The 16,549-nt window shown below is 35.9% G+C and overlaps 1 protein-coding gene across 6 annotated transcripts in view; it reads right to left on the bottom strand.

Moving 5' to 3' along the window:
- Window positions 1-16,549, bottom strand: part of LOC139755911 (uncharacterized) — a 72,137-nt gene that overhangs the window by 40,337 nt on the left and 15,251 nt on the right. For 3 of the 6 annotated variants that reach the window (XM_071674653.1, XM_071674655.1, XM_071674654.1), the window contains exons 3-9: window positions 15,633-15,870; window positions 13,242-13,367; window positions 10,725-11,429; window positions 10,467-10,599; window positions 6,200-6,464; window positions 3,911-4,056; window positions 1,110-1,265 (exon numbers count right to left, since the gene is read on the bottom strand). In XM_071674653.1, coding sequence (XP_071530754.1) covers window positions 1,110-1,265; window positions 3,911-4,056; window positions 6,200-6,464; window positions 10,467-10,599; window positions 10,725-11,429; window positions 13,242-13,367; window positions 15,633-15,870 — 1,769 coding nt within the window. The remainder of the gene's footprint in view (window positions 1-1,109; window positions 1,266-3,910; window positions 4,057-6,199; window positions 6,465-10,466; window positions 10,600-10,724; window positions 11,430-13,241; window positions 13,368-15,632; window positions 15,871-16,549) is intronic. The other 3 variants (XM_071674656.1, XM_071674657.1, XM_071674658.1) reach the window with 3 other exon arrangements.

Raw genomic sequence — 16,549 nt, 5'->3', positions numbered from 1 at the left:
CTTAACTACAAGTAGTCACAAAAAGGAAGACTATTCTTGTGTAAACACTATTTCATTTCACTTGCTGGGAGATTCTACAGACCAAAAGGTGTTAATCTCTTCAAGAACTCTTCCAAGATGTGATAACAAAAGGGCTACTTATAAACTGAATAGTTTCACAGAGAATCTATCCAAGAACTGGGGACTGATTTTGCCTTTACCTGTACGTAATCAAAAACAAGCCTGTTTTTGTGTGCATATTACTTGTATTTCACTAACTTTTCCTGGAGCTCAAGGCTATAAGGAAATATGTCTTCATGAAGAGATGCTGAGCAGCTAATTGCCAAATACAATTTTACGCTAAAATGCCTCGTACTTTTGTAAGGTCCATCCTGAACTACAGTGATGAGGCAGTTAACCCCCAAAAAAGGCCAAACAGATTAACATCAAAACCCAATGAAAGGGTTTCTTATGAGGCACTCTTAAATGAAACAAGGTACTATATGCTACATCATTATTATGAAAAAGGCTTGGGATGATCACATCTACTCAGATTCTTCAAAGAAAGATTCACATCTATCTAGAAGAGTGGTATGCCTTAACTCCAATCTGAATGTAATTCTACTAAAAAATAACCGATCAAAATTAGGTTTTAAATGACTGTTTTAACTGGAATGAATATAAAGAATCAAAATCTTTTATCATGTGCAACACAAAGATCACTACAAAGTGGCTAGAAGAAATGTGAAAAAACCTATTTTCACGTTTCTGATCTTCCCCATATCTGTCCCAGAAATGAAAATTACAAGAACTAGAGCTCACACTTACTCCCAGTGGTTTAACCTCACAGTCACAAGGATTTGGTCAGCCAGTACATGCTATGACACAGAGATCATCAATTTGTCATAAAATTACTCAAGGCTTGGTAAGTACTAATGCCTTATAACAAAAATATGATAATCTGAGTCTATGACAAAAGACTTAACTGACAGTGCTCAAAATGCTTGCCAAGAAGCAATGCACACAACTGGATATTACAAACAGAAAAAATCATGATTTTCTACACCTGATAGGTTTACTTTCACCATTACATCTTAAAAGCAGATGAAAAAATCATTCACATCACTAACCTGTTTACAACCAAGACGAAGTTGTTCTATCTCCTTCTCCAGTTTAACACGAAGATTTTTCTCTGACTGTTCTCTCCTGTCAGCTGCCAATTGGAGGGATACCAACAGGCGCTTCAGCTGTCCTGCTTGCTCCACCAAATTCTGCTTCTTACGTGACTAGTAAAATAAGTGCAGAAGGAACAAGTACTTTATAACTTTTATGAGAAATTTCATTTCCACATAAAAAATGAAAATTCAGATGAAAGAATATACTCAAAATGAAAAGCTAACAAAATATAATTTGAAGAAGACTCTCAATGCATAATATCACTTTTACATTATCACATCACTATTTATGTTTTTTTGATACCTGATCACCATTTCCTGCATTAGCAAGGTATGGCTAGGAACATAGAAAAGCCGAATCCCCTCACATCTGTTCTCTAGTTGTCATGTGCAATCCACCTAAAGCACAGCTCCCTATCTACAACTTAGATGCACAGACTTTTCCATGGTTTACCCCAGATGTTTCACATATCCTGTTTCAGTCCATATCCACAACCTTTCCATTCACTCTATCCTATGCATGCCTTTCAACTTACTGCATGCTTAGGTCCTAATAGCTCAAAATCTTTTCATTCCATCCTGCCACATCCAAACTGGTTTCCCTGTTCTTGTTCCCTCCACTTCTGACACATAAATTCTCTTTCTCAACCTTTCCTCACTCTTTCTCTAAATATATCCAAACCATTACAGCCCACCTTCTTCAGCTCTCTCAGCTACACTCTCTTTATTACCACACATCTCTCTTACCCTTTCATTACTTACACAAACCACATCACACCACACAGTATCCTCAAACATTAAATTTCCAACATAGCTCCCCTCCTTTGCAAAGCCTTATCTACAGCCCATGCCTCGCATCCACATAACATTGTTGGGACTGCTATACCTTCTAACCTAACCATTTTTTCTTTCCCTGATTACATTCTCTATTTCCACACATTCTTCAGTGCTCTAAGAACCTTTACCCCCTCATCCACCCTATGACACACTTTGGCCTCTTTGGTTCCATTCACAGCCATGTCTACTCCTAGGACTCTAAAACACTTTGCTTCCTAAAAATTTTCTTCCTTCAAACATACACCTTATCTAACTATCTCTCTGATGCCACTTCCCTCTGGAAACTTCCTCAATTGGGTGGTCACAACAAGTGTCTTTACAAATGGTGAACTTCAGTGCCACTTCTTACCCTTTACCACCTCACTCTTAATAGAACATTACTAGACATCAATTTCAGCACAACAGTTTTACTTCTATTTGAAGTCTTACAGGTTAATTTCTTGTCAAACATTTTTAGCCCAGTTAATCAATTCTGCATCTCACTCTTGACTTCCTAAATCTTGTTTTAGCATTCTCAATGGCAGCCCTCCAGCCATTTCAATCTAGAATATTATCACCCAATACCTGAACTCATGTCATACATGCTACTATCCATATCTTACTGTAACAAAATTCTTCAATCAGTGTCTATTCCTTCATGATTTTGTGTCTAAACTAGGTACACTCATGATTTTCCTTCTGTTAAAACTATGAACATTTAGATCCATCACTAAACATGTTCCCTTTCCATGCTTTCACTAACATCACTGGTTCCTGAAGACCCCAAACCTAACTGTTGCTCCTGCCTCCTATGTATTCTAACCATTAATTCCAATCACTCATTAAAAGTAAACCCCTGGGATTTTCTTTCATAATTTCTACATGAAATTCTTTAAAACCATTAATGATGCACAAGCAACACACTTATTCACATTCCACCAGATTTTGTAAATAACATCCTACAATTTAAATAACTTTTCAAGAACATTTCTATTTCATTCATATCTAAACTTAAGTGTGATCCCTTCAGTCATACACCCTTCTTTTAAACCATACCAAAACCTAATGTCAAACCTTTTCGCTTTATTCCAAATACATTTCAGTACTTTTCAGCGTTGTCTCATATATGCTTAATTGAAATCTACTGATCTATTATCTCCATTTCCATGGAGATGGTCAGGGTCAAGCATGCACAGACCTTCCACTGAAATAAATTTTGCCAAAAAGGGGGTCCCCAACCCCATTAACACATACTTACCAACCCCCCTATTAATCATACTAAAATCAGTTATTCACATTAGAAATAATGTATTTTTCACACATGACACACTTGGGATATCAATGGTTACATACAGTCACTAAGTACTAAATAATCTGACCCAGCTAATTTTGCCTAACTTTAGCACCAAGCTTAGCTTCCATGTTATCCATATGCCACATTTAAAAAAAATCTTGCCTACTCTTCTAATTACATATATCATCAATCTAGCCTCCTTACATCCTTACTTCTCTTATTTTCTTTCTTAATTCATAATAAAAAGTTGGTCCTTTTTATCAAAATCTCTTCTTCATCCATTATTAAAACAGTAACACAACCAACCACAGCAACACAACACTTTCCTGACTCGTAGAAAAAAATAAGATGAAAAAATAGTCCACTGCTATTTCAAATACTAGCTTTCACTGAATCTCTTCTCTACATTACCCAACTATCCCCCTCATACCATCAAAGTTTCAAAAACCCTTTCATATATGCTTCAACATACACTTGTCAGAGATCAATAACAGTATGAGAACTCCTTTCATACTTGGTTTTGTTTCCAAAAAAAGAAATCAATAAAAGAGTCTAAATGCAAAAATTCTCACAAACTTCGTACAGTACCAATTAGGTAATTCTTTTTTAATTATGGGCTATAGTATGTACTGCATCATTCTATTACCTCTTCCTCCAGTTTGACTACATTAGCTTGAGCATTGGTTAAAGCAGAGTCTAAGATATCTATGTGAGTTCGTTGTTCATTGAGAGTTTGCCTTTGGGCAGTTAGTTCGATTTCTTGCCGTTCTTTAGCAGCGATCAGTTCCTTATCTGCAAAAATAAAAAAAAATGTATCAATAAATATATGTTTTTTTTTTTACTAAACCTCATTTTGCCATATTTTGTCTACAGCATTTTCTATCTGTTTCTTATACTTTTCCTTGTGAGGAGTGAGGGAGAGAAGTTGAGGAGGAGAGGAGGCTTCTCAGTAAAGCAGGTTAATGAATTCAGTATAATTACTCTTCTCATCTTCTATAGCAAAATCTCGTATGATCAATCTTTCATTCATCTGACAAGAGATTTATCACTGATATCAAATTTCTTCAACATGAAGTAATGGTTACTCCAAATACATATAAGTCAAGCATAAGGCTTTATTCATAATATACTCCAAAACTCCCACACATTTAAGTTTTATTTCAACATATTCTAAAACCTCCATCACTTAAACAGCATTCAAAATACATTTAAAATTTTCCCAGCATAACAGCAATGATTTCTAAAAACCAGTCTCCCATGAGCATGTAATAGCCTTCTAAATCTCCTCTATGACTACTCAAAACATTTATTCATCACTTCAACAAGTGCACACAGCAATAGCAATTGTTTCCAACGTATCAAAACTTCATAATCAAAACAAATCTTAGGTGGGTATATGCTCCATTTTCCTTGTCAAACAGCAGTTCTTACAATCTTAAGAAGAGACACAGTAAAAATGACAAAATACACAAGGGTCTTACAGAATCGAAAAATGTAACACTGGTGAAGAAGAAATCTATTACAAAAAGTCTGTTTGATTCCCCAGAAGTTCTTTTTGCTTTTCATACTTCTTAACAGTTTCGCATGAATGAGATAGTACCGGAAACAAAGGAAGGATGGTCTCATTGACTCACATCCACACTCTAGCTGCCATGTACATTCCACCAAAACCAGGGACCCCCCTATCCACAGCCAAGCCCCAAAGACTTTTCATGTTGTCCAGTGACACTTCATATTCCCTGGTTCAGCCCATTTACAGCACACCACCACCTGTCCTGTCTATCAAATCTTTAAATTCACTTTATCCCATACACACCTCACACCTTTCTGCATCATTAGGCCCTGATCACTCAAAGCCTCTTTCAATCCATCCTTTCATCCTGTCCTCAGTCTTCCCCTTCACGTAGTTCCTTCCACCTCAAACAAAAATTAATTCTTATTCACTGAAAGTGGAGTGTCCACTAAAACAAATTCAGCACTTCTAAAACGGCTCCAACAGTCTCACTAGCACTTCTCTAAGCACCTACTAAGATTCAACAATTCCTTCACGTCTTTAACATGTGTATTTCTCAAAACACATCCCTAACATCGTACAAGGTAAATTCAAGTTCATTGAGAACTCAAATTCTTCTCCATTCCAACAATAGAAAACCAATTTTCTAACAATCGTCCAGCAACCTATTAATACAGCACTTCAACTTATCTCCATTAGTACTCAAAGGCTGACTCTTAACTACTAGATATTAACCAAGATCACTATGGATAAAGAATAAAAAAAACATACAGAATCCAATCCATGGGACACTCAGGAACCCAACAGAAGCACAGATTCAAACAGAATGGACAGACCCCTAAAGTATAGACAAGCCTGTAACTGTAAATTACTCTTTAAGACTTTCATTCCAGTCTTTATGGTTTGTCTCTTCCCCAGTGTACAAAGAAAAAAATCCTTGCAGAATATGTCGTATCACACATTATCAAGGAATATACCCAAAAAAGTAGTATACATATCCTGGTGTGGGTAGATGTGGGAGGGTGTTGAACTGAAGTAGGGACAAGCCTTGGTGGTGGCACGGACCCTCATTATTTATGTAAGTATAGGATGACCATGATTATTTCTTTTTACATGTGTGACTTCATTCTACATATACCTAAACACATTACATACTTTATAGGTTTTTATAAGGCATGATCTGACACATCCATTACGAATCATTTACACATTTTTTAATTAAGATTTCTTTTATATTTCATGTCCATTGTTTATCTATTTAACATTCATATACACAGAACATTATTTACATAAATAAAAAAATACCCTTATTTTCACCAAACAGATAAAAGAAAATACAAGAAAATTGTTTCTTTCATTATAAATCTTTTTGCAAAAGATGCTTTGTAGATATTCAAACAGTGTGATATACATTTTACTTACTCTGTGATATAAGCTGGGCAATTATGACATCCCGCTTATTCAGTTCCTTACGAAGTGCATCAGTACTATCTGTAGGTAAAGGCCGATTAGCAATCTGAGTAGTGAGTACATCTATCTGATCCTTCAGATCTGCATTTAACTCAGTTAGTCTCTTCACCTCAGCATGTAATTTATGACGTGCAAGTCGCTCCAACTGTTCTCGACGCTCTGATGACTTGACAAGAGCCTCATGAGCTTCATGTACTTTGACAATTTCCATTTCAAACTGAAAAATAATGGAATGCTTAGTGATGTCTCATACAATACAAAGTTTAAATTTCAAATGACTGTTTGAAAGCAGTTCTGATTTTCAGCATTACAATTATGGATATCTAGAATTAACCAATTGATGAGGCTTTTATAAGCAGTAGAACTTAAATAAGTCAAAGAATTCATTCTTTTCTATATATAATGGCATACAGATAGGACAATTTTACATCTCTATAGCTGATACGATAAGGGGCCTGCTATGAAAATTCTACAGGATGTAGCATGGAGGTTTTTCAGAAAACATGATTAATACAATGGAGAATAAGGCCTGGGTGACTTTAACATAGAGGCTAATATCTGCAATATACACAAGCATGTGAAATTCACAAGCATTGTCCTACAATACTGAAATATGAAAAGACATGGGCACCACTGGATGAGAGTGTGGCAGAAACCTGATGATGGCAAACAATAAAGAATGCAAAAGTAATCATATTATCTCAACACACAACTGAGGCAACAAAAGCTTCTAAATTCCAGCATCATCAATAAAAGATACACCTAGTACTGTAATGCAAATTATCACAGTTTAAAGATATAACAGGCAGAAACAGGAATACATTAAAAGTAAATAAAACAAGGAAAGTGGAAGGTAATACATAAACAACTGAAAAAGGTTAGCAAGTAGTGGGATGAGGAAGATGAACAGCTAGTGAAAGAGAAAAGGGAGATGTATAGTGAGTACCTGCAGAAAGGAGTTCAACTGTAGGGGGAAATATGAAAGAAAGCAGCAGGAAATCAAAAGAAAGTACAAAAGCTAAAAGAAAAACACAAAAGAGATGGAATTAGAAAGCATCTAAGAACTTCAAAGTGAACAATGAAATGCTTTGGAAGGAGGCAAAAAGTGTGGTGAGAATGAGAGGAAAAATGGAGTCAAGAGTGAGGAAAGCAAAAGGGGAAGTGGAAACAAGCAAATATAGGTGAAAAGAAATGGTGTGAGTGTTTGAAGTACTACTAAAATTGTCAAAAGACAGGGTGGCACATCTCATGTATTTCAGATGAGATTGCATGAACAACAGGAGAGTAGTGGCAAATGGCATATGGAAAAGAGATGTGGCAGTGAAAATCATGCACATGATGAAATGTGGCAAAACAGTACGAGTTTCTCAAGAAAACTGTTTCGGAAGAAAGAGGGTGACAATGTTGTTGACCCATGCTCAAGAAACCTGGTGACTGTTGCTGATTATTCAGTCAAGCTATCTGAAATTTGTTTGGCCCTTGATTAGGTGTCTGAGGACTGACAGAAAGCAATGTTCTCTGAAATAGTACTGTATATCAAGAATTTAACATGTACTTTAATGAAATGTCTGGAAATGATATTTGTATGGTCCTTAGTTAGGTGCTTGAGTCTGGAAATGATATTTGTATGGTCCTTGGTTAGGTGCTTGAGGACTGACAGAATGCAATATTCTCTGAATTAGTCTTGTATACCAAGACTATGGAAAACATTAAAAATTGTGCCTGTTCCTAAAAATCAGTCACCAAAGTTGTATAATGATGGCTTTAGCATACATTTCATTGAAATGTTCGGAACATGTAAAAGCTTTTGTATGATCTGGTTAAATACCAAATGGATGTCCTATAACTTGAACATAGAAAAAAAATATGTGTCCATTATTGATTCTGTACTTAAAATTCTGGGGTGGGCAAAGATTTTGATTGCTGACTTCTCAAGGGCTTTCAACACAATCTAACCCCATATACTAATGCAAAAACTTATATGAATGTCCACTAGTATCTTGTCTTGTGGATTCATGACATTATGTTGTGTAGACATTAATTTGAGAAATTTCTGGATAAATATTCAGATTTGTTAATAACATACACAAGTGTTCCCCACAGTTGTGTGATATCACCACTAATGTCCACTCTTTATACAAATGATTGCAGATGTGTATGATTCTAGTAAGCTTTATAAGCAAGTATATGATATTGCCTTAGTCCCACTTTGTAAAATTAATGATGTGTTGGACAGGCAAGAAGTGTAATAATAATTTTCTGGAACCCAAATGTCATCAAAACTAAAGAAAAGGTCATTGATTTCAGTACAACACAAGTAATATAGCAACCCTTAGTTATAAACCCAGTATGTTTTGAAAATGTTCACGAATACATATACTTGGGTACCATTATTGATAAAACTTTAGTTTTTCCTCTTATGCTGAATCAGTTTATAAAAAGGGAAACTCCAGAATGTTTTTTTTTGTCAGGAAACTTCATAAATCAAAAGCAAATAGTATCATCCCGGATTTGTTTCATACAAGCATCGTTCAGTCTTTATTACCTTGTCCCATATGCTGTAGGTATGGAAACAGTAGTGCAGAACTGAAGAGGGAACAAAGTAAAATCATAAATGGTAGTAGTAAACTAAAAATCAAGAATATGAAATCATTACTATATCTGCACAAAAAAGTTGTTATTCAAAGATGCAATGTTTTACAAAATGATTCTGACCATCCATTATGTCCCTATTATAAAATGAAGCCATCTGATAAAAGATTAAGATCAGTACAATAGATCATTTGTTTCATCCAGTGTCTGCATAGTTAATAGTATGTAAATTAATTCACTCATAAATGGTTGTAGTACACTAAAAATCAAGAATGTGAAACCATTACTATAACCATACAAAAAAGCTGTTATTCAAAGATGCAATGTTATACAGAATGATTCTGACCACCCACTATATCCATATTATGAAATGATGCCATCTGGCAAAAGATTAAGATCAGTAACAAGTTGAAATATACGTTACAATAGATTGTTTGTTCCTTCTAGTGTCAGAATAATCAAGAGTATATAAATAAGCTGCGATTATGATTCTATGGTTGATTTTAAGTGTGTTTGCTTTTATTTGGCTTTTATTTGTACTATGAATGTGTGGTATTAGACTTGATGCTTTTGGTATATATTATGAGAGTTCTTATGCTTATTTAGTATTTTTGTGTAATCCTTTATCCTCTACATGCCTGTTTCTTTTACATATGGATGAGGCCAACAAATTCTCTCCGTGAGCAATAAACTAAGATTTATGTATCAAAATTGGAGAAAGCAGGGGAATGAGAAACTAAGAAGATGGAAAGATACAGCTAAAAGATTTGGGATGTCGGGGCTTGAACAATAAGGAGAGTGAAAGCTATCAATCTAACTATCTATATCTCTAATGCCTGTTCCCTCTTGGAGCTACCCTAAGGGGGTGGCCACAGAAAAAGAGTCTCCATGACTAATAAACTCCAGTACTGCTTCCTAACCTTTTGTGCCTCACCCTTAACAGGCCACTGGCAGAATGCAACTCTAGCACAGTGCTTGCACAGTTTCCTACCTTATGAGTCTATCTAATGTCTGCCCAAATGTCCCAACCTACTATCTGTTTCTCCTACCATTTTGCATAGTGCTCACCACAGGAAAATCTAGCTACACAGAATGAGCTGTATGAGTGAAGTTTTGTCAAGTGTTGTGTGTGACAAAGAGAGATTGTGTGTTTGTGAACAGCTTAATGGGGTGTGATAAATTATATAAATGTCGTAAATGGGGGCTAGGGACAATGTGCCATAAGTGAGCTGAACCAGGACATATGAAGCAATCAAAGTAAACTACAGATAAATCTGAGGGGCTCGGCTGCAGAAGGTAGGCACTATCTTTAACATATTGCAGATAACAACTCAAGAGAGGATACGCGTAAGTGAGGCCACTGTAAATTTTTCCTGACACTACCTTGCTTAGGAGGGTAAGACAATTAGGTATAAAAATGTTATAAACATAATTCACACAGAAATATCTCAATGAGCAAAAACTAGTACATACAAATAATCAAAATCTTGTCTGTAATAAAAATAACTTGTACAGAATAAAGCTTAGTCATCTGTTTTTGCTGCTGTCTTGCTCATGCAGGAAATAACAAACAAGTATGAAAGCAAAGAGAGAAAGGACTACAACACTAATGTTATGAAATACTTACCCTCTGAAGTTTGGCAACTTTCCTATGATACATATCCACTTCCATTTTTAAGGCACTATTTTCCTGAGCTAAAATGTCAGCTATATCTTGCATGGGATTGTCTGCATAGTCAGTCTGTCCAGACACAACTCTGCTAGAAGAAAAATTATAAAACTGATATATTTTTGTACTGAAATTCAAACACATACTTTTACAGCACAGGGTTTAAATCATATTCAAGAATAATCCTAGGATATGAATCACAGAGATGTAACTTACCTCTGACTTATCAGATCCTTGGGACTAGTGGCTTCTTTGGCATTACTCAACTTAGTCAGGTCAGGCTGAGACTTTGACAAACTAGACTTCTCCATCGAATGTTTTACTAATTCCCCTTGCCGCTCCTGCTTTTCTGCCTCTTTTAATCGCCATATTGGGTATGCTGGTGGAGGTGGCAAGTTAAGCAAGTCATAATTTACAGTGCCATCCAAATCACAAAACAATGGAGCTTGTGACAAATCCTTTGTCATTGTGCTAGTGTGATCAGTTATCAAATTTATACCACTGTTTGAACTAGATGCACTCTGGTCACTGCATCCACTTCCTTTGCCCTCACGTTTCAGAAGATGCTTAAGCACTTCAGACTGATCTAAATATGAGGAAGGGATATCCGGTAAGTCTGTTGCAGCTTGATACTTAATGGCTGAACGAGAGGACAATTTGGGTGACCCAGGAACACTGCTTTGGCTAAGATATGAAGGTAGAGGTGTTTTCCGAGCCAGAAGCGAGGAATCCAAGAGGTTTGAATTCAGTAATGACGAACTGAGCATATTAGAGTTAACTGTCGAAGAGTCAAGCACAGAAGAAGAAAGGACAGAGGAATTAAGAAGTGGTGAGCTGAGTTTGAGAGATTCCATGTTTAGCTGATGTGCTTGAGTGTTGTATGAAGATCCCCCTTCTTGACCATCAAGAAGACTTGCTGACCTGAAAATTGGAAATCTAATCAAAAAAAAATTCTTTAAAATTACATCTCTTCACATCTTCACAAACAGGATTTAATAAAATTATAAAACGTTAATCTAAAAGACATTTCATATCATCTAGATGAAATACATAAGTATTATATAAAGAGGGAATATGTTGCAGTTTGGAGACTACTTTCAGTAATTCATCAATTTGCAAATTGTAGCAATAACAAATCAATAATGCTGGGTCAACTGCATTACACAAGCACTAAAAATTCATTATCACTAATTCTCTTAATCAAACTCTTAAATGTACACATCTTAGCCAATGAACAATTTACTTAACATTAACATCACAATCCAGACAATATTTCATCCTTAAACTCTTGGCAACATGAAGAATACTGAACACAATCAGGACAAAAAAAATGTCTTCAAATTTTTGTTTCTGGCAGTAAAATGAAATACAGGCAAAAGTAAAGGATATCTATGGATAAGTAAGCGACCATATATCATATGGCTTTAGTACAGTGCTGAAGTTACATGCATAGACTACCCAATGGAAATAGTGGAATGTTGGAAAATGGGTGAAGTTAAAGGAAGGAAGTAAGCCTTGTGTCACAATTTCAATGATGAAATCATCACTATTTATGAAAGAAAGAAATTCAAAAGTAAAGAATAATTCCAAAAAGTGAGCTTACATATATGGCCATGGCATGGTACTGAAGTTAATGTGAGAATCACCTAGAGGAGGCTGTGTATTAAAACAAAGATCAAGTACAAACTAGTGAGTTACCATTCTTTGCACAGCAGTAGTACAGCACTACACTTAACATGCAAGTCACCTAGGATGGAGGAAAGGGGAGGTTGAGCAAAGCAGTGAGCCTTGCAGTGCCAATTCAATAATGAAATTATCACCATTTACATATTTACACATAAAAACATAAATATATTCATTTCAGTTATAACAACCACTGAACTAGTTTCTATGAAAGATCCTTCTCTTTTCACTCATCACATACAAATGCTCAAACCATCCAGGCACACCAATATCTATACCATGCAACACTCAGCAAGCTGCTCCATCACAAGATCACTGTGAGGCAATTGGTAACTCACGTGAGGGCTGTCTTGATAACTGTTTCTTTCCCTACACCTTGAAGCTTTGGAACTGTCAACCCTCTCAAGTCTCTCTCAAAAACTATGACCCGGCAGGTTCTACATGACAGGTATTTCACTTCATAATTTGTAAATACTTTCCCTTGTTTTGTCTTTTTCCCTTTTATTAACTTCTCTATACTTCAATAAGGCCTGGCATTGATGTAGACTTCAGTCTATGAGAGGAGCTTCCAATAAAAAATATAAAAAATCTGACTAACTCCCTACCTCCCTACAATGATCCTCTCAGACAATGTCCTTTCTTACACAATCATCCTGCCTCATACCACATACCAACCTTTGGTATCTCTATCTATCTGTACCTCTGACACCTGTTCCATTCTGGAACGCCCTCAAGGGGGGTGGCGTTGAACCCAGCACCACCTCTTAGCATTTAATGCCTCATTTAACAGGCCACTGGCAAAGGACAAGTCTAGCACAGTGTTTCCAGAGGCTCCTACCCCATGTTCCTACTAATTCTACCCAATGCTCTTGCCTAATGTTCCTACCTACTACTTCTACCTTATCTTTCAACCTAATACATAAATCTGATCCTTTGCATCAAAGCTGCCAAAGTACTCACTCAGCTCCTCCCAAAATACAATCCCTTCTTCACTTTTCTCACTACCTGGTGCATAAGGTCCAAAACAATGTCTTTTTAAATGATACCTACATTGATTTCCTGCCAACCATGGGAGTAGAGTAGCCACCAGGAGCCCATCTATAATGCCACAGGTCATCACTCACTGAGTTATGAATTATCAGTGTGTTTGTGCTGCTGCTGATGGAGGCATTACAACTGCAAGATGATAAAATTCTGTTTTAAGTGTACTCAGTAAGTGAACTTAAAATGTAAAATGTACATCAGTATCTAAAATAAAGCGTTATTCTGGTTATATTAGCTACAAAAACATTGCCAGATGCAATGTTCAGACCTATTCTTCCTCCTGTCTGCTAATACAGCACTACCTGTAACTTAAAAGAAAAGCTTAACTTTTGAACTGTGACAATTGTCATTTGTATGTTATCAATCAAATGCAACATGCATTATTGGAGAAAAGATTTCAGGAATACTGTTTTGAATTGCACAACAAACATAAACTTCAACACTCTACCACAGCAAAACATGGGTAGATACATAAAAATACTATGTTCATCTTTCAAATTTCATTCTTCATATTATGCTAGCACATCTTAAATTCAATCTTATAAGAGCATTATATTTCATAAGAGACTTTCTTTTCTTGATCCCTGGGGATAGGGGATTAAGAGTACTTCCCACGTATTCCCTGCGTGTCGTAGAAGGCGACTAAAAGGGGAGGGAGCGGGGGGCTGGAAATCCTCCCCTCTCGGTTTTTTTTTAATTTTCCAAAAGAAGGAACAGAGAATTGGGCCAGGTGAGGGTATTCCCTCAAAGGCCCAGTCCTCTGTTCTTAACGCTACCTCGCTAATGCGGGAAATGGCGAATAGTTTGAAAGAAAAAAGAAAGACTTTCTTTTCTTGTACCACTTTTTATACAATTTCCCATGAGAAGCTTTCATAAATTTCAACACTCAACCATGCCAAAATAAAGTAATTATTTTTTCGTTTTATCTCAAACTTCTGCTTGCACACGTTTAGCCTTAAAAGAATATAACCTACTTTTACAAATTTTCTTGTATTTTTGCACATACTATGAAAGCCAAGTTTTCTGGAAGTCAAAGTTTAAGGGTTAAAAGGCTGGCCCAACAAAAGTTTGAATAAGATATTAATCTATTTAGAATTCAATATATGAATCCCTTCTGAAATTAGCTAAGTACTGCTAGACCCAGTAGTATGCATGCATGCACTCTTGGCACTATCAATTTGACCTTAGAATAATTCATTCATGTCATCATCATTCGATGAGATACCATCCAGAGGAGAAAGACATCACACTTCAAACTGCTCATATCCAGTGTACACATAAATGAAAAATATGCCAAGAAACATTCCCTACATCGCTACAGACTGGAGGTCTGACACATAAAATAATGTAATAGTACGAGAGGACATAATTGCTTAAAGAATTAATACCTTAATCTTAAATCAGAAGAAACTAGTTCTGAAGATGATAATCTACACAATATAGGATGCATCTCATTTTCCAATTATCTTAGTCTGTTGTTTCCCAGTAATGACCCATGATATCCCATTCCAAACTTCCAGCATCACTGGTTTATGATGATACTATTAATCAGTGTAAGAAATACGAGCAGGAAATTTTTTTCTATTTTCAGCTCTCATGTTCTTTCCACAAAGGATGAGGAAAGTGGGAATTGTGCTTATGAATGCACTTAAAGGATTCACCCAAAAATTTATTTTGTGCTTTATGAGTTACTTTCTAGATCTAAATGTGGAAATTCAAATATCATTCATGCTATAAATGACAAAGGTTGAACAGTTTTTTTTTCAACCATATAAAATCAAGTCACTCTCTTCTCCAGTACTTATTCACTGGTGATAAACAATAAAGAGAAACCACAATCTTAACTCCTACAACTATAGCTTACAGATTTACAAAATTATCTTAACACCTGCCACTACCATGTCGTACCAGCACCACTTTACATTCTGTACATGCTGACTTGCAGGCTGTAATGATATGTACATGACTTGAAGTGACAATCCTTAGCTCAGCTGTGCCTGTCCAGACTCATATAAGTCTTTAGTCATGCAAAATCCTTCCTCTCTGATAGCCAGCCAACGAAAACAAGGCTTGATTACACAGTACATGGACAATCTGCAGGTTAGATTTCACCTACTCAGCCATTTACTTTGGTAAAAAAAAAACTCCTAAATATCAGTTTAACTTAGTATCAACTTCTTAGAAGCAAAATACCAGGGACACAACTATGACAAAGAAATCAAGATCTAACACCAAATCATATATGCAAAGTCCTTGTTTGTCCTTCACTTACCCATTAATGCAAATAAACAACCATGTAAAACATGTATTTATAACCCAATAAAATTCACATAATCCAATATCATTTACAAAGTGATTTTGATGAAAAGGTATAATTAAAAGGAAACAAAAACTCACTCATTAGATCTTGCTGTGGTCATGCTGGATGCCCCACTTGTTTCTACTGCTGATGCTCGAGAGAGCTGTGAACTAGCCATACTGTTAGGAGTGTTCCCAACATTCTCTTGGCCCTGAGGCTCTTGCCGCTGTGTGTGCTCTAAAGCGTAACGTTCCTCTGGACTCAAGTTTTCTGTTGATGTACTTACATCTGTCTCACTTCCACTGAAGCTCTGGCCATATGCAGTGCCTGAAATATCTGCAAACTTACAATTTACTCATCCCTTATACAGTACAATCTTTAATTATGAGCCTAAAAACATAAAACCAAATATCTATAATCATTGAGAAGAGTAAAAAACTATGGGCATAAATAATGGAAGATTTACACCAGCCTATATGGACTGGTGGTAAATTAGCTTGCAGATAGTTCTTAATCATGAAACTGATAAACAGAAAATACAAGTATATGATCTCCAGCGCTACTCCCCATAGATCAAAAATTTGCAAGATCTAAATTAGGGCATATTTAAGATTCTACCAAAATAGTACATGAACTTCCTTAATATAAATTCAAAGTGGTAGAGCTCCATAGTTTTCTCAGTTACTTCTATCATTTCTGTGGTATTTGCCTAGTTCAGCTCTTAACCCTAAAACTCCTCATTCAAGGATCTTCAACTCTGTTTCAAGAAAACTCCCTTTTCATATATCTTATGAAAACAAGTGTTACCTTTCAAACTGAAAGAAAACCATACAAAGGTATATTTAGCCATTTTAAAGCAACCCCTAGCTAATATGCTGCTATTACCTGACATAAGGATGGAGTCTTGCCGTTATGTAATTTTCAAGAATTATTTTTTTCTACCTTATATATTCAAAAAATTTTAAGAGTACATGGTGTGGGAGATAAGTTGTTAGAAGCAGTGAAAAGTTTTTAC

This window comes from Panulirus ornatus, chromosome 20 (genome assembly GCF_036320965.1).
Source record: "Panulirus ornatus isolate Po-2019 chromosome 20, ASM3632096v1, whole genome shotgun sequence".
Classification (NCBI taxonomy): Eukaryota; Metazoa; Arthropoda; class Malacostraca; order Decapoda; family Palinuridae; genus Panulirus; species Panulirus ornatus.
The sequence above is the reverse complement of the archived record's forward strand: the minus strand, read 5'-3'. Positions and strand labels throughout refer to the sequence as shown.